The sequence below is a fragment of the Helicoverpa zea genome, chromosome 14, assembly GCF_022581195.2.
Source record: "Helicoverpa zea isolate HzStark_Cry1AcR chromosome 14, ilHelZeax1.1, whole genome shotgun sequence".
Lineage (NCBI taxonomy): Eukaryota > Metazoa > Arthropoda > Insecta > Lepidoptera > Noctuidae > Helicoverpa > Helicoverpa zea.
The window spans coordinates 7,437,348-7,464,532 of NC_061465.1; the positions used below are offsets into that span (position 1 = coordinate 7,437,348).

General features: G+C 39.3%; 1 protein-coding gene across 4 annotated transcripts in view; it reads right to left on the bottom strand.

Annotated features, from left to right (window-relative positions):
• The window catches only part of LOC124636137 (apoptosis-stimulating of p53 protein 1), a 243,615-nt gene that overhangs the window by 138,879 nt on the left and 77,551 nt on the right, over positions 1 to 27,185 (bottom strand). For all 4 annotated transcript variants that reach the window (XM_047172068.1, XM_047172067.1, XM_047172066.1 and 1 more), the window contains one exon: positions 11,629 to 11,687. In XM_047172068.1, coding sequence (XP_047028024.1) covers positions 11,629 to 11,687 — 59 coding nt within the window. The remainder of the gene's footprint in view (positions 1 to 11,628; positions 11,688 to 27,185) is intronic.

The window sequence follows — 27,185 nt, forward strand, 5'->3', positions numbered from 1 at the left end:
ATCGCAGTGCTGGTACCACCAGCGGTTCGGTGATAACGCTAAGAAGTGTATTAAACCGTGCGACTACACAACGTCGGGAAATGCGCGGGGCAATCTGTGATGGCGGCCGATGATTGTCCGAGCGCTGGTCGCCTCTTCGTCACCGACCAAAGGTTGAAGATACAGTTTTTGGTTGACACCGGCAGCGACCTCAGTGTATACCCCCGGTCGGCGATTCCGCGACGATTAGGAAAAACAGAGTATGAACTGCGTGCAGCAAACGGCACTGTGATAAACACTTACGGTTTTGTGAGCTTAACATTAAACCTAGGGTTGCGCCGCGACTTCGCCTGGCGATTTATTGTTGCAGACGTTACAAGGGCGATAATAGGTGTGGATTTTTTGTCTTATTATAATTTGGTTGTCGATTGCAGGAACCAACGCCTCATCGACAACCATACTACGCTCTCCACCCCGGCGTCGCCTGTCCGCCGCTCTGATGATGTGTCTTCGGTGAGGGTGAGTCTCGGTGATTCCGCGTTTACACACATACTGCGGGAATATCCCGACATCACTCGACCTCGCGGCATACACGACACATCCAAACACAATACAGTACACCACATTCGTACTACGCCAGGGCCACCAGTATCTTCATCCCCACGCAGATTAGCACCGGACAAATTAAAAATTGCGAAGGCCGAGTTTGATGACATGTTGCGGTCCGGTATCTGCCGTTTATCCGAGTCACCGTGGTCGTCGCCTCTTCACCTCGTTCCTAAAAAGGGCAATAGATGGCGCCCTTGTGGCGACTACAGGATGCTGAACGCACGCACTGTCCCGGATCAATACCCTATCCGGCACATCCAGGACTTCGCGCACAGCTTGTCTGGCTGTACCATCTTCTCGCAGATTGACCTAGTTAAGGCTTATAACCAGATTCCAGTGCATCCGGATGACATCCCGAAGACTGCGATCACGACTCCGTTCGGGCTTTTCGAATTTCCGTTCATGACGTTCGGGCTTCGAAATGCCGCACAGACGTTTCAGCGCTTCGTGGATGAGATGCTCAGGGGTTTGGACTTTACATACGCATATCTTGACGATTTTTTGGTGTTCTCGAAAGACCAAAAGACGCACGAGCTGCACCTGCGTCAGCTGTTCACCAGACTGCGAGAGTATGGTATGGTCATCAACAGTGCTAAGTGCGTCTTTGGTGCGTCGGAGGTTAATTTTTTAGGGTATCACATCTCTTCCAAAGGGACGAGACCGTTGCCTGCCGAAGTTGAGGCTGTCCAGAATTTTCCTGAGCCAAAAACGGTCAGGGAGCTGCGCAGATTCCTCGGGATGCTAAATTTCTACCGCAGGTTCATCCCGAATGCCGCCGCCTGTCAAGCACCTCTCAACAGCCTGCTCTCCGACTCCGTGAAGGGTTCGCACCCTGTCAATTTCACAGCGGACCAACGTGAGGCGTTCCAGGGCTGCAAGGACAGTCTGTGTCGAGCAGCACTGTTGGCGCATCCTGACTGCACCGCCAAGATGGCGCTGGTCACGGATGCGTCTGACAAGGCTATAGGTGCAGTTCTACAGCAGCGTACCGGAGGAGCATGGGAGCCTCTGGCATTCTTTTCCAGGAAGCTGAGCGACGCGCAGGTTAAGTACTCTCCTTACGACCGTGAACTGCTCGCTATTTACGAGAGCGTGAAGTACTTCAGGCATATGCTGGAGGCTCGTGACTTCGTGATCTACACGGACCACAAACCTCTCACATTCGCCTTCACCTCTCGTAAAGAAAACTGTTCCCCACGACAGTTCCGTCACCTGGACCTGATTGCTCAGTTCACTACTGACATCAGGCACATCTCCGGGAAGGATAATGTCGTGGCGGATACCCTTTCGCGGGTTGAGGAGATTACTCAGCCTGTGCCCGTCGAGAGGATCGCTGCAGCACAAGAAGATGACCAGGAGCTGCAGCAGCTGCTCGCCGGGGACAACTCACTGCGTCTGCAGTTGGTTAGCGTCCCAGGTTCACAACAGCAGCTGTACTGCGACCTCAGCAGCGGCACGCCTAGACCTTTTGTACCCAAGGAGCTGCGCAGGTCAATTTTTCTCAGCCTGCACTCCTTGAGTCACCCTGGTACTAAGGCGTCTGCCAGGCTGATTGCAGCCCGCTATGTGTGGCCTGGGGTTAGGAAGGACTGTCGTAACTGGGCTCAGAGTTGTCTGGCTTGCCAGCGCTCTAAAACCACACGGCACGTCTCTGCACCACTGCAGACCTTTAAGTTGCCCCAGGCGAGATTTGCCTTCATCCACATTGACCTCATAGGACCTTTGCCGCTGTGTCAAGGTTTCCGGTATTGTCTCACCGCCGTCGATCGCTTTACGCGATGGCCTGAGGCAATACCCCTGGCAGACATCACTGCAGAAACCGTGGCAAAGGCCTTACTGGGTGGATGGATTGCCCGATTCGGCTGCCCATCGGATATCGTTACCGATAGAGGTAGGCAGTTCGAATCGGCCCTCTTTAAGTGCCTATCCGGCATTGCTGGCTTTCAGCATCGTAGGACCACTGCCTACCATCCAGCCTGCAACGGACTGGTGGAGCGATTCCACCGTCAACTGAAGGCTGCAATCACCTGCCACGCAGGCAGCAGTTGGGTGGAATCTCTTCCACTTGTGCTGTTAGGAGTGCGCAGTGCCTTCAAGGAAGACGTACAGGCTTCCGCTGCCGAGTTAGTGTTCGGCCAGCCACTGCGCCTTCCAGGCGAGTTCTTCGACCCGCAGGTCGAGGAAACGGTCGACATGACCGATTACCTTTCTAGGCTTCGGAGTATTGTCCGGAGTTTGCAGCCAGCACCAGCAGTCAGACACAACAGCCGCTTCAAGACATTTGTCTTCAAGGAGCTGGCTACAGCCACGCACGTGTTCCTTAGGGACTGCACTGCTGGTGGTGGTCTGAAACCGGCATACTCTGGACCTCACAAGGTGCTCGAACGAGGTGACAAGGTGTTCAAACTACTGGTGAACGGTAAACAGGTCACAGTATCGATAGACCGCATCAAGCCGGCCTTCATACTGCGTGACCCTGACACCACAGCACGCTCACCACACAACACTATCGCACATAACTCACCACAGTCACCACTCGACAATAACACTCATCACTACTCACCTGACGCGGATAACCGAGGCTTACCTTCGGCTGACGATGGCGTCATCAGAACGACGCGGTCAGGACGTCGCGTCCACTTCCCAGCTTATTATCGCCCTTGAAGGTCTCTGGGGGGGGGTGATGTGGTGACCTACCTCTTTCGCCACTTATTGGTACTGGCCGGCTGGTTTGGCAGCTACGTTCGTAAAAATGAAGACTTGTCAAACCAGTCGGCAGTCGGTTTTTTCTCTTTGGTAGGAAGAAAATGTATATTTTTATTGTCTCAATTTATCTTGTAAATATTGTGTAAATATATCGATGTAAATACCAAACCCATTTATATTTCTTCCTACAATATAATAACCCTTCGTCTGCCGTGTGTACACAAGCGTAGTCAGAGCCACGTAAAAGCTGTAATCCGGTTGGACGGCACGCCGATCCTGTTAACGCAATCAAATGTTGGCGTATTTAAATGGAATTGTGGAACAAACGCCGGGAGTCGCGTAGGAGTTGATCACAGCGGTTAGAAGTTGAACGAATAATTACTACGTGTTTGACGAGAAATGTTGTTAAGAAAGTTTATGAATCTTTAGCATGATATGTGTGAACTTAGGATATGATAGCATTGCTGAAATGACAATTAGAAGATTTCATTACTGTCGTTTTCTTAATTGCACATTGAAAAATTGCTCAAAATATACAACTTTTTATTATTCGCACGTCAGAAACCCATCCTTCAAACTTTAAACACCACATTGTACCTATTATGTTATGATATAAGATCTCCATCTTCAATTGAGTAATCGAGGCTAACTCCAATAGCGTCACCGGTCTCGTGTGACGCGAACTGTGTCGGTCAGTCCGTTACGACGGCCGGCGACCGGGCCGGACCCGCGCCGCAAATGGGTTAACCTCAATGCACCGTCTTGTTGACCGCCCGTAATTGACCTAAATCTTAAGTATGTCGCAAAGAAATAAAAATTAGAGTAAATATTTTCCGTTTGAGCTTATGTTGCTCACACTTCTTTTTATAAGTATATCTAAATATACGATTTAATAAACCAGCAACATTCTAATTACCTATCGGTCTCGTTAGTACTTGTCTTAAGTTAAGTAAGTTAGCAATTAACCAGGAGTGCCCTAGTTAATGCCTTTAATCTGTCATACAGTTACATGGCATAGATTTTCATCATGGCAACTTATTCAACGCCGACTACATTTACGAATGTAAGTAAAACTGAATTATAATTTACTCCTAGAATCATAAACGCTCATGACATCCATACAGCTTACATCCATAAAACTTCATATCTAATTAACTTTCTTATGAAAGTCTTAACTGGAAATCTTCCTAGGACTTATTACACGTTGTATTTATCACTATTGATTCGGCATTTATTCCTTGTCTACCAATGAGCGTCGCCTAACAACCAGACAAGCCTTAGGGAAATATCAATGTCCCGATAATCCTTTTGTTGTACAATCTCATATTTCTAATAAATCGACTTAAAGCTCGGTGACTGAATTAAGGCAGGACCGATCTGAAACTTTCCGCTGAGATTCTATATTTTTTATTATATGAAAGAAAATAAAGAGGTTTTCGTTTTTGTGGCCCTATTTTTTTGTACAACTACAATTGAACGGTGTTTTAATGACGAGATGAAATGGTATTCCTAGAAAAGCCAACTAGGAGCTTCAAAAAATATATTAAAACACACTTGAAATTACAAAATCACAAAGAAAGATATCAATATTCTGATTTTGCATACGTAGCTATAGACAACGAAGGTATTTACCGACTAGCTTTGAATATCCACAAGCATACCCCGAGTGACGGACAGCAGATTACGGATATCTCATCGAATCACAATCGGATAGCGATCGCTTTGACAATGATCGGACCGGGCACAGAACTAAAATGGGCTTTATGCGGATTATACGGGACTCCCATTCAAGATTGCGTGTTAGTGGGATAATACCTACACTATTATATGATTGAAATAGAGATATACTTCGAGTTCTGCTACGACGTATGTTGAGGAATATCTGCATTGTCAATTTTATTTCAAATTGAATAGACTTTATATTGCCTCTAAGTCATTGATTAAAAATATATCTGCCTCTAATTTCTCAAAAGTTACATTATTTATATATTTGAAATGTAAATGTGTCAACAAAATAGAATTTCACCATATAATACATCCCATGAAATCTTTAAAATAATTACAAATGAGTGCTATCGTTGTGTTTATTTATAATCGTGTCGCGACGCCACAACGATATCGAGTGATCGTTATAATGACGGACACTATAAAATGTAATAGCTGTAACATCGTGATAGATGAAATGTTAACATACATAAGTAATAAGATCTCAGTGATAGATGAGGATAGTTTAACGAGAATCTGTGTATCTGCGTTTTCGCCGGAGGAAATTAAAAAGTCAAAGTCGTTATTGTTTGACTGTGTGCCGACGGATAGAAAAAAGATCACAAGGAAGAACAAAGGAAAGGAAAATCGTGATCTAGAAGATATAGTGGCCCTTCTGAAGAGCACGGATCCTGATAAAATACCAGTCTTTGTAGCCCGAGACCTGAACAAACTACCTCCAATCACATTTGATCATCTAGATGTGACGAAACTGCTCAAAGACATAACCTTATTGCAAGCAGAGGTCAAACATATCAAAAGTGATTATGCAAGTCAACAGGATTTAAAAGGGCTCAGGGAAAAACTGCATACAATTGAATCGGTACCGTTGTATAATGACACCAACATAATTTCTAAAAGTGGTGGGTACATTAATAACGAATCTGAATCCAGAATATCCCAATTATCAAGTCAGGGATCGCCAACAATTATTTGTGATGGAATCTCCAGTCGCCCGGAGTGCAATAGTAGTGATATAATAAACAATGCCACAACCTCACAAGTGAGCGGGACCCAGATGAATGCAACGTTATCAGCTGATGTGACGTCACGCGAAATAGCGGGACAGTGCGCCGACAAGTTGGTTACGTTTAGTAAACAACATGATACAACGATGTCGGAGGTGTTATTTTCGCATTGTAACAGTCAGCATAATAATGATGGGCAATGGATAACGGTGGAAAGTCGTAAATCGAAGTATAAGAAGCGATTAACGAGTGTGTTCGGTACGTCTAGTGATACTGACGGGCCTTTTAAAGTGGCAGATTTAAAAGTGCCCTTATTTATCAGCCATGTTCACAAAGATACTACTGAAAATGATATTATTAAGTATATTCGACAGAAGACACAGGTGACAGTTTCTTTGCATAAAATAAATATAAGGAGCGACACGGAATATAATGCATACAAGGTGCTTGTTCCTAAATATAAATTGCAAGAATTTCTGACGGATAAACTGTGGCCGCAAGGTATTTTATTCCGGCGTTTTGTAAGTTTTAAGCCTACCATTACGGTGGATAATGAACGGAAACAGCCAACTAATGGATAGTTATAATACTTATAAAATGGTTAGTTTCAACTGCAAAAATGTCAAGCGATCAAGCGAAAGTATTAAGGATCTATGCAAAAGCTGTGATATTATAGCCTTACAGGAAACATGGCTATTGCCTGAGGAGATCTCGTACTTAGGCAATATAGATATAGAATTCGGCAGCACTGGAACATCTGCAATAGATACCTCAGCGGGAATACTGGTCGGTAGGCCATTTGGAGGAGTAGCAATTTTGTGGCGGAAAAGTGTTTTCAGTGATGTGTCAGTGATAAAAACCGATAACCCAAGGGTATGTGCTATCAAACTTATATGTAATAATAGGACTATAATAGTTATGAGCGTTTACATGCCTACCGAAAGGGCTGAAAATATGGTTGAATTTACAGAGTGCTTGGGACTGGTAAGTGCGATTGTAGACATTGAGAATGTTGAATCTGTGTTTGTTCTAGGTGACTTTAATTCGCACCCAAATGGTCTATTTTTCAGTGAGTTGAACTATTTTTGCACCGAACGTGAATTGATTTGTGTAGATGTGGACAAATTGGGTGTGGATTCAGGTTCTTACACTTTTATAAGTGAAGCTCATGGAACGTCAAGCTGGTTGGACCATTGCTTAGTCACTAAGTCTGCATTTAATGCTGTCGTAGACGTTCGTATAATGCATGACACGCTGTGGTCTGATCACTTTCCTCTACTCCTTGAGTGTAAATTGAACGTTATTAATCCTATATCTAATTTATATGATTTAAATAAAAATGATGTTAATCTCGGAGTAAAATGGGGCATTAGAAATGGGAATCAAATACAAGAATATAGGAAATATTGTCATGAACAATTGAGGCTAATTGATTTTCCTCAGGAGTTTATTAGGTGTGGAGACAAGAAATGTTGTAACCAAGATCATATGTATGTACTGGACAAAATGTACTGTAACATAGTGACCGCCCTCCGTGAATCTGCAAAAGCTACATGTCGGGGAAATAGGCAGCACAGACGTAAGTGTGTAGTAGGGTGGAACAGACATGTGGGTGAAGCTCACGGGTCGGCCAAGCTAATGTTCCAGAACTGGGTCGATTACGGGAAGCCGAAATCGGGACCAGTGTATGACGCGATGTATGAAAGTAGAAAGATTTTTAAATCGCGCTTAAAGTGGTGTCAAGATCATGAAGAACAAATAAAAATGAATAAGTTAGCGACGCTAAGTAAGAATAAGAATTTCTCTAGTTTTTGGAAAGAAACTAGAAAATTGAACTATAAGCCTGGCCTTCCCGTGAGTATTGAGGGTCACTCAGACCCTAGGAACATAGCTAATTTATTTAAAGAACACTTTTTTGTTAAATCGCCAGTAGGTCCGTCTGTATCGATGCTCAATACTGAGTCCCAGGGTGGGGGGTTGAACCTAAAGATCTCAGCTAAAGTTGTGGAACGAGCTATTCGTCAAATGAGAAGAGGAAAATCCCCTGGCCATGATGGTCTTAGTATTGAGCATCTAGAACATGCTGGACCTCATATTAGACGAGTACCGGCTATGTTTTACAATTTATGTATAAGCCACTCTTATTTGCCGGAGCCGTTAATGAGAACAATTGTAGTGCCCATTGTCAAAAACAGAACGGGAGACGTCTCCGACAAAACCAATTATAGGCCAATATCATTAGCGACTGTAGTAGCTAAGGTTCTTGACAGTGTGCTGGATGCACAATTGGCTGAATCTATAGTTCTACATGACAATCAATTTGGATTTCGACCGCAGCTGTCAACGGAAAGTGCCATATTGTGCATGAAGCATACTGTCAGGTACTATACCCACAGGGGCACACCTGTGTATGCCTGTTTCCTCGATTTGAGCAAAGCTTTCGACTTAGTGTGTTATGACATTTTGTGGAGAAAGTTACAGGAAGTAGGAGTACAGCCTGAGCTTCTTAATATTTTAAAATATTGGTACAGCAATCAGACTAATAATGTACGCTGGGCGGATACGTTTTCAGATCCGTATAAATTGGAATGTGGCGTAAGACAGGGTGGTCTAAGCTCACCGCGTCTTTTTAATTTGTATATTAATGCCCTTATCGAGGAGCTCAGCAGCAGCCACATCGGTTGTCACATAGATGGAGTTTGTGTTAATAATCTTAGCTATGCCGACGATATGGTGCTGCTGAGCGCCTCGGTTTGTGGTACGAGGAAACTTATCGAAATTTGTGAAGCGTATGCTGATGGTCACGGCTTGAAATATAATGTGAAAAAAAGTGAGTTTGTTGTCTTTAAGGCGGGTAACAGGTGTCCATCTAGCGTGCCCCCTATAAGGCTGAATGGAGTTCAGTTGGCTAGAGTGCGTGAATTCAAATATCTGGGTCACCTTATTACCGAGGACCTTAAGGACGACATGGATATTGAACGTGAACGTAGGGCACTGTCCGTGAGAGCAAACATGATTGCTCGCAGATTTGCACGATGTACAAGGGAAGTTAAAATAACTCTCTTTAGAGCCTTTTGTACATCTTTTTACACCTGCAGTCTGTGGGCAGTCTATACTCAAAAGACGTACAGTGCCCTACGGGTACAATACAATAATGCTCTCAGAACGATGTTGCGGCTGCCCCGGCACTGCAGTGCGTCACGTATGTTCGCGGAGGCGCGCATCGATTGCTTCTACGCTACTCTGCGCAAGCGGTGCGCGTCAATGCTGAGCAGAGTGCGGGCTAGTCGTAACAGCGTTTTGAGTATGATAGCCAGTAGGTTGGACTGCCCGTACTTGGGTCGATGTATTAATGTTCACATGAATATTGATACCTCGAGCCATGGGTCTGGCAGGGGGCGAGTAGAGTAAGGATTTTTATTTAGCTTTTATGTATTTTTAATTTTGTTAACTAACATTAGTTTATAAGTTATTAACTACTAACAATGTGGATCTGTGTTATCTGAAAATAAATGTTTTATTATTATTATTTGTATGTCTCTAACCGACCACGGGACTACAGAGTCCCGGATTTTTGGAAGGCGAACGTGGGGCCGAAGCCAACACGCTGAAGCCCTTTTGAGACAACTTTAATGAAATGGTAACACAAAACCGACGATTATCCCTGTATACACTATAGAAATGTACCCAAGGACAATCCCCGGTTCTGTGCTAAACTATTGCTAACTATGGATGAAAACTACTTAGGCTATTGTGATGGGATGCTAATGGACTAGGAATGGGGAAACTACGGGAACTATGGCACCTGCCGATGACAATGTATTAAATACATGTTAAAATGGCAGGTGGAGACTCGCCAACTCACTTACTGGGCCCCCGGGAATCAGTCACTGAAAAGCAACAAGAGGGCAACAGGGACATGAGCGGCTGAGAAGGGTGAGGATACCTCGGCGGACTTTAAACGCAGATCACGCGCTCCCTGTGGGTCCAGCATCACCGGCCCACTCGCCACTTACCACGAGGCACCTACCCTCCGAGCAGGACTAACCTTGCTCTAGCGACTCCACTCTGACCGGCCGATGAAGGCAAGCCAAGAGGCGGGAGACCTATCCCCCGTCATGCTTCACTCCGGCAAGCCGGAGGTGGGGGACAGTATACTCTCCCTGGAGCACTCGGATATATAGCCCCGCGGGGTCGCTACTCCCCGTCATCCGCCTCAGATGCCCTGCGGGGCTTATTATTATTATTATTATATTACAACAGACTTGGCTTTCCTCCAACTGCCGTTTTTTTGAGAAATATATATTTAAATAGATAGATGCGTTTTGGCTTTTGTTATCGTGTAGCTTTCGAGTAATTGGGTTAAACAGATTTAAGCAGATTTTTCACTTTTGTTTGTGTCATTCGTGATTTTATTTTACAATACCTATTGTGTCAGTAGTTGTTACAAGTAATGCGATGTTCTCGACACGCTTAGCTTTACTTAATTCGATCCTTGCCAGTATAGGATTTCTAGGTAATGTTAAATGTATTGTACTCAGAATATTAAGCGATGACCTATTTATAAAAACTGAATCACATCAACCGACCAATATTTCATGAAAATTAAAGTCCCCAGCGGCTTACATAAAGGTGCCAAACCTTTCCACCTATCCACGACAATTAACCAGGAGCAATTAAACGTCAGAGTGAAGCGAACAATCGCAAAGGGCCGAGAGCAATCGATCATCGACAGTCGGACAGGTCATCTGTTGAATACGACCCTAACGTCCGAATCGTAATCGAAACGCGCGACTTTGATTGGCACATGTGATAGTCGCTAATGGCTGATAAACTGGAGAAATATTGGTACCTATGTAGAGAGGAGATGATGGTAGGAAGCTGTTTTGTGGTTATGATTTGCATATCGATGAACTTTGAACTTTACTAAAAGTTACACAAGTACAGGTATCATGAATGTTCTTATGTTTTGACAATGTGTTAAGTACGGATAGAGCTCGTAGTGTGGCTACATCTAGGTTTAATGGCTACAGCTAGGTGTTACGAGCCATATGCGTCTAAACTTAGTAGTATCTTGTAATGTGTAGCCACTAAGGTAAAGACTTACTGTATCTGATTCACATTGTGCAGTTTATCAGTTCATCTTCCCATTATAACTTCCTAAAGAATAAAGATAAAGACCAACTTCTAAAAATGCCGATAAAATATAACATTACGACGATATTCGTTAAACCAAACATAACGATATCAAAAGGCTAAACGTTTGTAAAAAGAGTAAAACTTCAAGGCGATCGGACCGCTCCAAATAAGATCGACAAACGAGTCGCATAAAGTCTGGATCGCGTGATTTCTGATACCTTTGGATCTCTTTGCGGGGATCTGATCCGTCGTGAAGGATAACCTTTAAAGTATTATTCAGACAAGATATTAGTAGAGGAAGAAGAGTTTAGAATAGTGGTAAGTAGTCACAAACCAAAGAAAAAATAATGATTAGGATACGCGGTGTACAATCGTAACTACATATTGGAAAAAACCTCTGGGCAGCTTCAACGTATGTATTCTTGGATAAATTGTAGAATTAATGAATTAGTTTAACACTCACCAGTTCCTCAGGTGATCCCGGTTCCTTCATACCATTGCTCTTATCCGTGCTCCCCGCTTCTGAAACAAATCAACAACAATATTATTAAAGACCAATCCGAATCCTATATTCCCAGACTTTAAATTATGTAGCCAGAGTGAAATAAATAGGTAAATATTTTACATTTATTTTTAGCATTTCCTTTGAAGCTCCCATAAAACGTTATAAACAAATAATTATAAATAACTACCTCCGAATACCAGCACAAAGAATTTTCATTTAGCGTGAAATTAAAAGCATGTCGCCGCTCTTTTAGCATTTTCACACGTTATTAAATAATTTATGAAACAAGTAATTTTGCGCTGTTATGAAAAGGAAATTCCTGGTAAATAGGTTTTATACAAACGACTACACTCAACAAGTCAATATGTCGTCATGCGTTTCATAACCGCTGTTCTGTGGTGACATGTAATGTTAAAATTAATACAGTTAAGTGTTAATTAACTTTCAATATAAAATATCAAAAATGTATGTCACGTTCGATACTGATGACGTGCGCACCTACCGATGCATATTAATTACCCATTATGTTTTACTTTTATAACAATAATTATTCATTTCGAGATTGACGAAACCCGCATCATTCATTGTATAAAAAATACAACCTATGGACGCGCCAAAAACTTTAAAAGCAAAATTACAGAACTGTACAAAATGTGTTGTTATTATATTTTCTTGAATAAAATAATATTCTAATGCAAATATGTAGATACAGTCTGTTAAAAGTTTTAAAAGTTAACGGCCATAATTAGAAAAATCTTTTCAAGATACATGATTTAGTTGAAACACAAAATAATGAATGCTGATAAAGAAAATCGTGAGGATGGTGTTTTATTACCGTCAAAGAACTTTACCCTTTGGAGCTTGCTTGCGAATGACCATACCTTTGCAAACGCCATTGACATACTTATTCAGTAAAGTGCCATGTTTTGCATGACATGAGAACACTCTAGTTTTTCTTTTGCCTGACGCAGGGATTTTTGTCCAATTAAAATACATTAACACGCCCAAAGCTTTGCATACTTTTATAAAGCACAAAAGCTGACACAGAGGAAAGTGGGAATGTGAAAACTGTTGATGCAATTTTATACGAATGCCCGCGTACAACATTTAATTGAAACGTCAAAAATCGTACATTAATTAATTCACGAGAGCTACAATAAGGCACGGAGCGCGCAAATTAGTGTAATACAATTTGGTGGAACAATGAGTACCGCTTGAGCTCTGGTGGTTCGTGATAAACTATGGGCGTAATAAGCTCGCGGTAACTAGAATTAATAATTAACTACACCAAATTATGGCTTGGCGGTGGATCCGTTCGGTGTTATGTAATTTTGACGCATATTTTCTCTTCGGTACTTAATAATTAATCTACCTGCAGAGAGAAATTCGTCTAAAGATGTTGCCTAAACCGACTTTAGATTCTGTATCGGTAGGTGTCATAAATCGTTTTAATGACTTAGGTATAATCCACAGCTGCATACCTACATGATTCACAGATGTTATCAATATTAATTAAATTGTTATGCAAATTATATTTGTATCTTTTAATACCTAACCATTATTAAAACTTAATACTAAACGACATCCTTAATTATAAATACAATTATGTCGTTTTAATTAAAGTTGCATAGGTTTTACGGTTTAAAAACGCGTTTAGCTCAGCTAAATTATTGCTTTGCGATATGTATGACTAATATTAGACGAATACCTTTTGCTGTTCCAAAAACGTTTACGTTTATTTGAAACATTTTGCGTGAAATCAAAAAGAAGGATCTCTGAGCTGTAGATTGGAATGTTATTTAATTGTTAAATACCAGTTTTGAAATGACATCTACGCCATCATTTGCGCCGTTTAGCCTCTAGCCTCGTCCATCTCGGGAGATACGAATTTACTCTAAACGAATTGTGAAAAATATTAAATACTTGATTACTTGGTAGGATTTTAATATGTTTCTAATTTTGTGGTTAAATATCGTGTGGTTACGACGTACGTAAACATTAAAAAGTTTTGAGTTTTTACAACTGATTTTAATTTTTCCTAATACCTGCACAGTGTTGCTATTGGTAAGAGCCCCCGCAGACCACAGACTTTTTATCGGCCGATAGTTTAGTCGGGTTGGCCGCGCGCACAACTGAGTTGAACTTACTATACTGATTAAGAGCCCGACCAAACTATCGGCCGATAAAAAGTCTGTGGTCTGCGGGGGCTCTAAAACAAGAAGCCATTATTGAAACAACGACATTTTAATTCTTAGACTTATTTATTGCATTATACATTTATTAAATGAAAAACGTTATATCTCTCAGTGTGTAGGACGTCCTCAGGCACGGTGGAGTGATGACTTGCGCAAGACGGCTGGCAGGAGCTGGATGCGAGAAGCCGAAAATAGATCTCAGTGGCGTGCACTTGGAGAGGCCTATGTCCAGCAGTGGACTGCGATAGGCTGATGATGATGATGATGATATCTCTCAGTTACACCCCACCTAGGCATAAACACTTCCTAGGAACCACAAAACCCAGTAAATTAGTTTTGTGCAAATTAAAGTTAATGTCACCAACAAGCGGGGGTTAATTTGTTTCGATTCATCGCCCTGAAGCAACATTGATTGCGTCACACACAGGCTCAATCAGCCCCTTTGTGTATTAACAAATTATAACACGGTTTATATTGAGCGTATTGCTTTTTAATTTAATAACTATAACCAATGTTTTCATCTGATTTCATGTTAAATAGATAGTTGAGTCAATATTATTTATCTATACTAATATTATAAAGCTGAAGAGTTTGTTTGTTTGTTTTTTTGTTTGTTTGTTTGAATGCGCTAATCTCAGGAACTACTTACTGGTCCGATTTGAAAATTTTTTCAGTGTTACATAGCCCATTTATCGAGGAAGGCTATAGGCTACTTTTTATCCCGGTACGGGAAGTAGTTTCAACGGGATGCGGGTGAAACCGCTGGCAGAAGTTAGTTTTCTATATTTTTGTGTCTGAAAAAAAGGTTGACCAAATCATTTCGCTACTCAACTTTGATACTGAGACTGTTAAGTAAATAATGATAGATTTTTCATTCACATAAATATGATATTAACACTATCCTATCAAAGAATCGACTTTATATTTTAACAACATGTTTCTCCACTTCCATACGAGTCAGCATTTCAGTCACCTATCATGGTCTAAATTTTAGCCCTTTGACAGACTAAACCCGGCTTGCGTTCGAGTTCACTGCACTCTAATTACCAAATAGCAGGCATTCAGCTTTTGTTTCTACGTTTCTAGAATATTCCCTCTATACACGAAGCTCCGATGAAGGATGATGATTAATAACACAAATGATATACGACTACGATAATACTAGCTATGTATTATTAATATATTACAATAGCTTTTCCCACGGCTTTGCTTGCGAATAAGATTGAAATGAATGGCGTAACTTATTGTGCCGTAGATTTTTATTAGCTTTCTCAGGTAAAATTGTGTTTTCAATATTAAATTCTTACGTAAAGCCATAGTTTAGTTTGATAAATATATACTCGGAATTTAAAATAAAATCCCTATCGCAGCTCTATGCTTTTATCGTTCCAATTTTAACATGCAAATTAGTGTTCGCCAATATATTGAGTATTATAGTTGTAATAATGTTGTAACTGTTACTGGCAACTCTGTAATTATTTGTGACTATTATACCAATTACATTAATTTAAATAACGATGTCTGGTTTTCCCTAATCTGAGCTATTTATGAGAACTTTGTCCCAACTATGTATCTAGATAGATATAAAAATTGGAGTGCAATAACCTAACTTTTTTGGTATTGGAAAAATCCTCATGGACTTTCCTACACCTGGGATCGGATAAAACCCACATAATTTTACCTTATTGTACCTATACATATATTTAAACGTTACGTTATCGCGTTTGATAGTGGACTTTTCCATTGCGTTACACACCTGTACCTATTTTAATGTTGAAAAAATAAAGTAAATATTAAAGCATTTCAACTCACAAGTACCTATTGAAACTAGAGCTTATACAGATACATAATAGGTACGTGCCAGATGGGTATTCAATTGCGTACAAATACCACTGTAACCCGATTATCTCGGGACTCTCAGACAGATAACGGAATGGCTAGGATAGCGCCGCCCGTTCAGTTAGCCGATCCTACAGGAGTCAGAATGTCTTAGTCTATGCTAACATTAGTTCGGATTGCTTTTTCAGGGACCCAAATAATGGATTATGTAACAGACGTTCAGTTGGAGAAACTATTGACATGAGGAACAGTAGGTACCTACCTATTCAAGTGTGATTATCAATGCAAGTAATAATGATGTTGTATGTTGTAGTTAGTAATAATTATGTAGTTTTGAAATCTGAAATGACGACAATTTGGCATGAAACAATTAAGCTTGAAATAAAAGATCTTTGAAATGAGCCTTACAACTAGGTTTTAGAATAATGAACGTTACAGGCTTAAGTCCTTAAATAACAGAGCTGGCGCGACAATTACAAATCAATGGCGATAACGTAACCACGACTCCAGATAAATGACAATAGTGTTTGAACAAGACCAAACACTCCAGTGTGCGCTACGAACAAAGTGAAATATAGCCAAGTCTAGAGACACGTACAATTGTGCAAAGCCTACACAAATGTCATATCAGATTGTCTCGCTTATTGGCACAGCAGGCATAATGCCATCACTGTACAATATGGTCTGATCCATCCACGATTGTAGCTGACGCTGCACTTCAATTTCGACTCTATGACAAACAGAATATAAATGATATTGCGACATAATTACAGTTACAAAACGGACGTGCATCAAAACAGAGATTAGCTGATATATGGTAAAACAAAAAACAATCTGGAACTGCGATGTGTCGATAAATAACGTTGCTATTGCTAAAGCCGGTATTTGTGAGAATGTACAGAACACTACGTAAATTGTATGAAATACATCATTTAAATTTTGATCTGCAAACAATCGTAACAATATAAAATTATGCTTGCGTAAGTCAGAATATCAACTCAATGGTACAATAAACTGTGAACCTCGGGTTGTTTCCCACGGGTAAATCCTAATATTTGCGAAGGGTTTTGAATCAATTTCAAGCATATGTATTACAGAATCAGTAAGGTAAAGTCTACATATGTGGTACCTGATCGTCTCCCTTTTGAAGAACAGCAATTCTAAGGCCTCCTTTAATTATGTGACTTAAACGATAGTTAAAGCAGTAACCTATTGATGGCTTAAAATAATTTCAAGACATATAATATGGGAGGAGAATATGGGATCAAAATAAAGACAAAATGCATTTCACGGCTGATGGTGAAGGAAACATTATAAGTGAAGAACGACACTAAACATGGACGATTAGCTAGATCGTGTGAGGTAATATTTGCCTTTTCTCACGTCCTGTTTCCTATAACCAGCCTATAAGTACCGGGCAGAATGGCGTACAGCGAGTTATAAAGTGCTGAGTGATTATAGTACCGATGGGACCATAAACGTATTTTATTCATCTCACGTCCTTTCCAAGCCTACAGATACTAATTTCGCCACTTCATGGTTAGTCTCGCCGCAGAAATAACACCCGGTTGTGTGACCACGCAAATTATATCATATTAAACAGACAACTACAACATCAATCAAAATCTTACCCTAGCACTGGTTAATAAAGTAGAAATTCTATTGAAGAAAGTTCTCTAGCAATTTTATATCAGTAAATCGTAAATCCGTCCGGTCTCAGGAACATTACGTCACTAAGCGGAAACATTGTACGATTCTTTGCGTTGAGTTATAGGGACGACACAAATCAGGGGTCAAAGATGTGTCGTCGGTCCTCCTGAATTGGCACGACGTATAAAACGGGTATAGTTTATGCAACTGACGATGGCAACCGCTTTCAAACTTTCGCCGTCAATTAAAAAGCGGCTACCGCTTTTAGCGAGACGCCCGGTCACGTTTCGCGCCGTGACCGATGACTTTCTGTTACGTAAACCACTATTGTTTTCTACTTTTAGCATCTGTCAAAGCTAGACTATTATGGGGCGGAATTGTGTCATAACTCGCTCATCAATCAATGTTACTGGACGCAGCGTACAATTAATCATAGCACTGTAAGTACCTACACTATCTGTGGCAGTGATTTAGTTTCTCCGGCTACGCGATATTGATTGAACTAGCTTTAATCCAATCTCGGCAAACCTCAATAAAGTAGATTCCGCTATAATAACTTAGATCATAAAATAATAAAGCGCCATGCTGCAGCATAAGTTATTATTCCTATATTTTACTGCAATGTCTATTAATTATGCGGCCAGCATTATGGAACTCAATCTTTCGTGTGTTCGATAGAAATCCGAATTTTCGCCCAAGTTTCGGAGCATTGAGTTTTATGTATATCAATTGAATGTGTTCTCTTGTGTCTGTTCGAGTCATATCGAATTTAAGTATTCACTTAAAATAACAATAATCTCCAGTCAGCAATCCTAGTGCATGATAAATGGAGCAGCTGGACTGAAGTATCGCCATTCGAATCGACTTTTATTATATTTTTGAGCTTCAAATAAAACTGCGTTAATTTTCGTTATTACGATTTTAATGGGCCGCGTAAGTGGAGTGTCAATATTGACTATAATTACATATTGCGATGCCATACGTCATGTTCCTGACACGATGCAACCAATTAGTCCTTTGGCGAAAATGTGAGCTCAAATATTACTCAAGCTTTAAGAATTCGTTAGTGAGCGCTTGTAGAGTCAATCATGCATTTCATAATTTCATGTATCAAACGAATTTATTTGTTTTGAAGGTACGCTTTTGGTTCCTATTTGATTTAACTTGTTGGTTTATTTTCATGGTGAGTATTTTTTGTACCACGCCGCCTAAAAAAATCTTTATGACACTTTTACCTTTAGGAGAGCGTGCAACGATTCACCTTTTAAGAAATTCAATTTTTAATCACATGAATTTCTGAACGCGACTCGTGTTTGTCGAAGCGAAAGATGTGAGGTTACCGTCGACGTTCACGAAGAAGCCAAGATTTCGTCTCGTCGCGTCCCCACTTACTTCCATAAGTGTCCGTATAAATAAGTATTTGGAGCAGAAAACTGGTTCAAATAAATATGGCATGAATCTTTTGAAAATGGAATACATTTCGAGTGGTACTTTAAACTGTGTTTTGTTTAATTATTTAATTACTAGCAGCTATTGTGTCGTGTTCGTACGTAATTATAGCGGCAAAATACTGCACTAGGTGTTGCAGAGCACCGAGGAGAGGCATTAATTTGCCTTTAGAGCCATATGTTACACACACAACTTAAATAGATTGAACCTAGTTCGCAAGATTTCGAAATCACATGGAGTGAGGTAAATTGAAACATGTCGAGTGTATTACGAAGAAGAGGATATTGAATACAACAGAGTAGTATTTTCCAATTAGCACCTCAAATGCCATTCCTATCCCACAGTTAGACGAGAATAATGAGCTCGTTTCTTACAGCGCTCTAGACGTCGCTTGACAAAGAGGTTATTGTTTAGAGAAGTTACACGTAAACCAGGATTGTTATTTTCCTGACACCTGTAAAATATTTTCGAAATGAACTTTAAATTTATTGTTATAGTTAGCCCTTTATAAAAATAGAATTACTAATTGTGTATTAACTCTGCAGTGTCGACGGTAGTAACCAAATTTACGGTAGAATGAAAATGTTATTCCCAGTTCCCCAGTTTTGTTTCCAAGTCAAATGATTTCATTGTTATTTTATTGACTTACAAATGAAAATATATTTCAAAGTCTCATTGATAAATCGGAGCAGAATTAATTTCTTCGACATAAATAAGCTTGAAAATGGTTACAGCAGAATTTAATAACAGGAAGCACTTTCCTCCAATTAGGGAAACTTGTGCGGTCCCGTCTTGTATCAAAGTAAGAAAATATAGAGACGTAGCCACAAGTCAAGCCCTTTAATAAACTATAAAGAACTTAGTTATAAAAACAGTATTAAAAAATACTTCTGCAACTTGACACACATTCTGCAAAAAAATGTTGCACTACAATGTAAGCATCTGCTTAACTTTTCCAGGAAAAGTTGCAAGTTATTTCAAACCCTAAAAATAATAAAACTCTGTCAGAAAAATATAATTCTAGTCTGAAAAATCTTATCCACGTGTTAGCTACGCGGATGACGTAACAAAACGAAACGTGTGTGCACATCCTCCCTCACCAAAAAGGAAGAATACACGTAAAACCTGTATTTACACGTAGCGACTTTTTGCATTTTTTATGTTGTTAGCCAACTCTATGTAAAACATTGTTTGTGAGCGTTCAGGAATCGTTGTTATACGTTTTTAATTAAGTTTTCAGTTCTCTCAAGTTTCTTACACCTACAGCTACAAGGTGGTCAGGAAATTCGAAGGGACCTAAAATTGTGAAGTGACGCAAGTTTTAATTAAAATGGCGGACGTTGGTTTATTTGCGGTCGTATAGTTGTACTTATCTGAAGTTCCCAGACTTGAATTAATATGTAGGTATGAATGTAAATGTTAGTTTAACTGGACAACCTAGTGGGACTTGTAGGAACTATGTAATGGGTACTTGGTCTTAATAGTTAAAGTAGTCGCATAGTTTTAATTGAATAAGAACAGAAATGTATATATTTTCATAAAATCCATTCTGATTTCACAGTTTAAATACATATTTCATTATATTTACCTATGGTAGTATTGATAGTTATTTGCAAATAGGTACATGGTTTTATTACCATCTATGTTAGAATCGACTGAAACACAATTAATGGCACACAACGAGACGATTCAACAATGTACCACCATAGAAGCTTATACCACTTACACGCACACCGACAATATGTTTTATTCACCATACAACATATTGCCCAATTAATAAGGCTTAGTATACACGGCTTCCTTTATTGGCCATAAGGGTACAGTTGTAAACTAGCCCGGGGAGCCAGGAGCCATAGGTCGGGATAATTATTCCTTTATGCGGTAAGAACGCCTCGCTGATCATTGTTGGAGCTTTGAAGGCTATATACAGGCTGTATTGAACAAATCAAGTAGAATAACATCTTTAAAAACTTCGAAAAAGTAGCCAAATTAGAAAACTAATTTTAATGGAAGAAAATATTTTTCGGCAAAGTTGTTTCGGTTTTGATCTAGTATCAAAGATCGGAAAAGCGTAAATAGATAAAAATTTGCTACTATGTTCATTTGGTAAAAAAATATTGTTCAGTCTTTCGCAGTAATAGGAATTTTATAACAAAGTTTCATTAATGCTTTGATGGGACAACCTTTACAAGCAACAATATTGTGGATAGTATTTGCAGTACAAGGGTTAGTTGTCATTAATGTCATTGTGTTAATAAACAATCGAAATAATACTCATCGATGTTATTTCCGTAACTACGTCCTTGAACAATTGTGTCGTATGTAACCTATATATCGATAATTGTATTGTATCCATCTGGTGTAGTTACTGCATCTGGTTTGGCCGTTTCTACATTCAAATCAGAAAGTGTCACCGATATGAAAACAAAAGTATCTAAAAGTCGTATCAAACTTTCACCAGTGGACTTAATCCTAAGAATCTCGTGATGCTTATACTTAAATTAAAACCTTTATACAATCAAAATACAAAATAAGTCTATCATAATAATATTCTCATAAATAAGGCTTCGGTCTTGCTCCAGGAATTCCGCCCACCCACGCTTTGAGCTTTAAGCACAGATTACATGGCTAATAGGCTTAATCGATGACATTTGTTTAAAACGAAGCGACATTGAGAACGATAGCTCTAATGTATTATAAACCGATATTCATTTATTTATAAGATGGTTGTACGATAGCGAAACTTATTGCGCTCATTCAATATGTTTTCGATATAGAATGAGAAATTAGTGGTAGTTAAGTGTGAGTTTTAGCTGAGGTATGGCTTAATGGATACATAAATGACAAGTATGCATTACTGTATTTTTTGTAAAAAGTTTGGAACACTAATTTGAGGTGTTTAAAATTCGAAACACTATCTATCCGTTTGATTAAATGAAATGATAAGTTGCAGTTTAAATGCATGTAACCACTTTTCTTGAGTAGATTGGCCAGCTATTTATTTACAAATGGACAGAACATTCCGAAGAACAATTTACATAATAACATGTAATTCAAACGGATGTCACGTCACTTGCGCGATATTCGATCGTTAATGAGTCAATCACAGCTTAATTTATATCGATTGGTTCCCATCACTAGATAAAGTGTCCCTGATTTTTTTGTACAATTACCAACTTGTGTGACAGGTTTTTTTTTTTCATCGTAATCACGTCAACTGGTTCAAGCTAGAACATTATATGGAGTGGATCTAATGATTCTTACATTAATTTATATGTGATTTGATCGATGCCAAATAATAACCAGCGTATAGTTTTTTACAGGCACCTCGTCTTTTCATCTCACTCAGCACACTTGATTGCAAGAAATATTTACAAATTAAAAGTTATTTATACTGGCTTACTAGAAAACGACATAAAAATGTCCTTATAATTACAAAGCATGCGAGCACATACTGAATATAATATCATAAAAAGTCTCTAGTAATCTCAGTTTTCCAAGCACCCATAGAGTCAGTCGCTTGGCCGGGCTGGCTCTAAGAATGCCGCCGATCTTGCTCCGCAGCTTCATAAATATGGAGTTGGTGATTAAACGGCGTACTCTCGAGTTTTTGTACGGCACCCCCTCCCCAGCCGTCTGCCAGTTGAACATTGGATTCAATCATGAGTTACGGGCAGACGGTATTTTTTCACTATAACCATCTGAATACAGCCGCATGTACCACTTCCTTTTGCTTTATTAAGACTGGTTTAATGATTAATCGTTTTGTATTTAAAAGAGACTATTGATTACAATAACACTATTAAGATTCTTGTACATTGATTCGACTCTGATTCGATTAATTCAGTTCGTATCCAAAGAATCGTTAATAGTTTTTGTGTGGTTCGCCCGCTTGAGCTTGTCGCGTTAGACCAAACCCGTAATGGCACCCTTTAGTACTGAATCATAGGTCCCTAGAGCGATGCTGGTAGGCGTGCGCGCGGTGAACATCCAAGACAACGATGAACGCACCACCATCTCGCAGATACATACTGGAATTACTGGATTATTGCGCAAACGTTTGCAACCAAACATTAGCGGTTAGCTTAATCGCCTGCAATGAAACTGATTCTAAGATGAATTATAGTCTTTAAAGATTGCAAGCTGCTGGTATCTTTTACAAGAAGCTAAGTTTGTAATACATTGTAGGTTGCAAACAGATTCCTGTTATTCTAGTAGAGATTAGCGGCTAAGGGTGTTAATGAACTGTATAGTGAACGGAGGTTAGACATACGTTTAGATAAGCATTCTCATTTTCATACTGTTTTGCCAATTTAAAATGCTTTTAAAATTCCTTTCTAACGTGCCTAAAACCATAGTTTATATGCAAATGCAAAATAAACCGGAATCAAAATACACATTCTCCTTGATACCGATAAGTGTCTACACAAGCTGTTTGGCGTGGAATCAAAAGAAACATTTCGATTCAGCACATCAGCACTGTTCCCAAAGGCGCCTAGAGAAGGCTGAGACCGCGGAACTAGCGCCCCGGGCCGGGAAGCAATCTATTGCGGAACCTGAACACCCATGCCTCGTTTGAATCACTCACTACTGCACTGGACGTGTTAGTTTATGTTAGTTCGACGACTGCATACAGAGAACTCAAGGGGACATATTTTCCTACGTAATAAGCCGGTGCCTATAATGTAACTGATTTTATAATAATAATAAAGTTCACTTGTTGGTCAGTTACACCTATTGTCATTCCTTAATGAAATTTCTAAATAAAAATTATGAAAAAAGTAGTAATTCTATGAGCTTAGCGATTTATTTACAACGTCAGAGAGTATTACCGTTAAACATTTATTTCTTTGGCTCCGTACTGACTTTGTACTGCGAAAACAACACGATTTTTATGTTATTAATAGACAGGCTGCTAAATAAATTATCATGATTTGATTGCAGAAGTGTCTCATAGGTTTTCTACAAAGTCCATATACCATCATCGTAAGCAGTAACAAGCTTAGTAAGCCATAATAAAAGAGACGAGAATGCTAGTGAACTAGAACAAAGTAATATGGATAGTAAACAGCGAACTAAAGCCTCTGTGTACTTGTGCAAACGAAGCTGCGCTTAACGATTCCCTGTCTTGTTACAGCCGCTGATTGGCGAAGTTCGATTGAATGTATCCACATTCTTGTTACTTTTGCACCAATATTTATTTGCTATCAACCTTTATGCCTCTAGTTTAGTGTTAGAGAATTTCTGTGTCATTTCCCTCGTTTGCCGTTGATTCGACCAATAATAGATTCAAAACCGAAACAATTAATCAGTAAGCGATTAGTGGAGTCCACTCGTGACCAAAGGGCTGGCCTATACTTCGGTCAAAGGATATGCATTGCCATCCAGCGTGGCAATGCAGCCAGCCTTTTGGGCACGATCCCAGCTGACAGCGATGCGGATGAATATTTTGATACTTAGTTTTAATATTTCCCTATCATAAAATCATTTGTAAAACTATTGAATAAAACAACATGAACAATTAATTACTATTTTTATTTCTAAAGCTATTAAGTTCGTATTTATAGGCAATGATAAAACGAGTGCCAAGAGTGATGAAAGGTGTTTGTTTGAAAGGCAATCTCTTACGGATAAAGTTTCGGTTCCATTTGCAGTTTTTGCCTATTTAATGCAATAGGTAAAACTTTTAGAATACTAAAGATCTTATTAATTCAGAAAGTAACCTAAACTACCGTTTTAATAAATTCTAGATTATTCGATAAAGTGGGCACTTTATTTCAACCCGATTACGATAAACGTTATCTCTGTAGAGGCTGGACTTAAAACTAAGACCGATTAGATATGTATCCGCTTTTAATTTAATATGCAAGCTTGTAATGTTGCAGTAAAACGTAATTAGAAGTAGTAAATAGCACGTACGGGCTTTAAAGCTACCCTGTGGAAGTCAGTAGTCGTAAAGTACCTTGATCTCACGGTAGGGGGTAGGTATAGAAGGAAAAGTACTCTGGAAGCCATTCTATGCAATCAGCGTGCCAGCTAGACCAGACGCGCCGTATAAGGAAACCTACCGAAGGGGGCATTGGTTGACGTCCGTCACTATCCTTCGCGAGGCAAAAACTACTGGTCCGTCCTTTTGTTCCATGGGAATTCATGAATATAGACGCTATTGTTTGCCGTAGAAATGTGGTACTCACGACCTATAAATAACTTTATCTGCACATCTCACCGAAATGTCCGAAATTGGTAACGGTGAATAGTCGCTATAAAACATCGCTTATGTTTTGTTATAAACAAAAAGTAGAGGTAACTTGGTCAACCCTGATATGGACAAAACGCTTTCTCGGCGTCTTTTGTCGTCCCTAAATATAATAAGGGAACATCAAAGCAACATTGAAGGTTTGATCCTTTCACTGTTGCTAGTCAAGAAATTAATATTTGACGTCAAATGGTAGAGGTACACTTCAAAGGATACTTTTAATTATAAGAAATCATTATAAACGATTGATAAGATAGATGGCACGTTATTCTGTGAATTTTCGCTATCAATTTTATTTGGCGTATTCATGAAAGTTGAAGAGGATCTTTAATAGAATTCTACTTCAAAAGTGAAGAGGGACAAACAGCAATTAAATTGTGCAAAAGGAAAAGTGACTTGCAAATTGAGCCTCGCCTTGGCAGTCTGATGTAAAGTAGTTCACCACACTATCTTCACAAATGCATGGTTCGCAGAACTTTTGTCGGAGCTTGCAGTATAGATGAGGTACAAAGAATGTACTCTAAAGTTTCCTTGGTGATAATTTGCGACATGGCAAATATTCATTTTGGATCTAGTCGGTTGAGTGTTTGCTTCATTATCTTCTACGTTAGAAGTTTATTTTCCTAGCTTAAACTTTAAAGAAACCACTCATTTTTCTGCAAAAATAAGAAGTTCATCAAAAGAAATATAATAAAAACTTAATCATTAGCATACATCCTTATTTTCAAAGATATATAAAACTAACACTTTCGTAACCAGGTGTTGAATGGACAAACATTTGTTTCACACAAGTTGGACGGGAGATGACGTCACACGGCTGAATGAACGGAATCAAAGCTTGAGGTCTTTGTCCTTTTAATACGATGTGATATTTGATTAATCATTTTGAACAAATACCTGACAAAAAACCAACCATTGTGTTAAACTGTGATGCTTTCATTCCAAATAAATTTGAATTTTTAAGAATCATTAATGACGTTTCGAAGTGTGTTCCATTCTAAATTCAAATTATTTTGAACGTATTTAAGCATAGAGTTTTCATCCCTGCCAGTGTCCGTTATGGCCCATAGCTTGGTCCAGTCGTAAAGGTCCCCTGGCCTTGACTCAACCACGGCGAGTCTCGCCGGCGACCTTGCACCTTATTGAATATACAGTGCTAGCACTACATAGGGTTGTACAGAAGGACTACTGTAATTTGATATAATTTTGAATTTGTATGTCAGTGTAGAATAGTAAATCGAATAATATTATAGAATTCTCGCATTTTTAAGTTTTGCACATATACTTAGGTAGTGAATTTTCCTTACTACTACTTGTACTAATTGTATTAAAAACCTAAATTTACTGAATTTGCCTGAAGAAACATTTAAGCAATATTGCTGAATTTCTTTATAGATTCGAAGAAAACGACACGCCAAAGCAGCTGCTGGAAACCTTCCACAATCGGCATTCTTTATGAAATAGTAATCTTTCATATAGGTACTCTTATCTGTCCATATTTTCCTTGTAACTAAGACTTCTGTACCAATTTTCTTGTAGTACAAACTGCAATGCGCGCGCGCCCCGCCTTGTCTTTTGCGCCAGGAATGCTAGAGCGAGACAATGCACTCAAACCAGTTCCAGAAACGCCGGAAGCCTTTCTCTTGTAACGATAACAATGTGTGCATTGAAATGCTCATTTTAATACCATTTCAAATAAGTACCTGTAGGTATTAGGTATGCACCTATTACCTACCAAATGAAATGATAAAGGGTGGGTATTGACGGCTGTCTTTTGTTTTGACGTTCGAAAAGTGCTGATCCATTGACATATATTCTAGCGATAGACAAGAACATCCATACAAATAATTTACCCGCTATGTCGTCTGTTGACATTTCGTTGACGTATTGTGACATGTAGTCATCCTCATTGATGTTAATTGCAGAAGTGTCGCTCGTATTTTGCCTACATTTTTCATTACTCAAAAAGTTTATATCTAAGTGAATTCAAAATCATGTAATATATCAAAAAGTTTATTTATATCTAATTGAATGCAAAATCATGTAATATATTAAAACCAGGCACTTATTTTTAGGGTTTTTAATATTAATTACGATGTTTTTTTTCTTAAGAGGGCTATCACAAA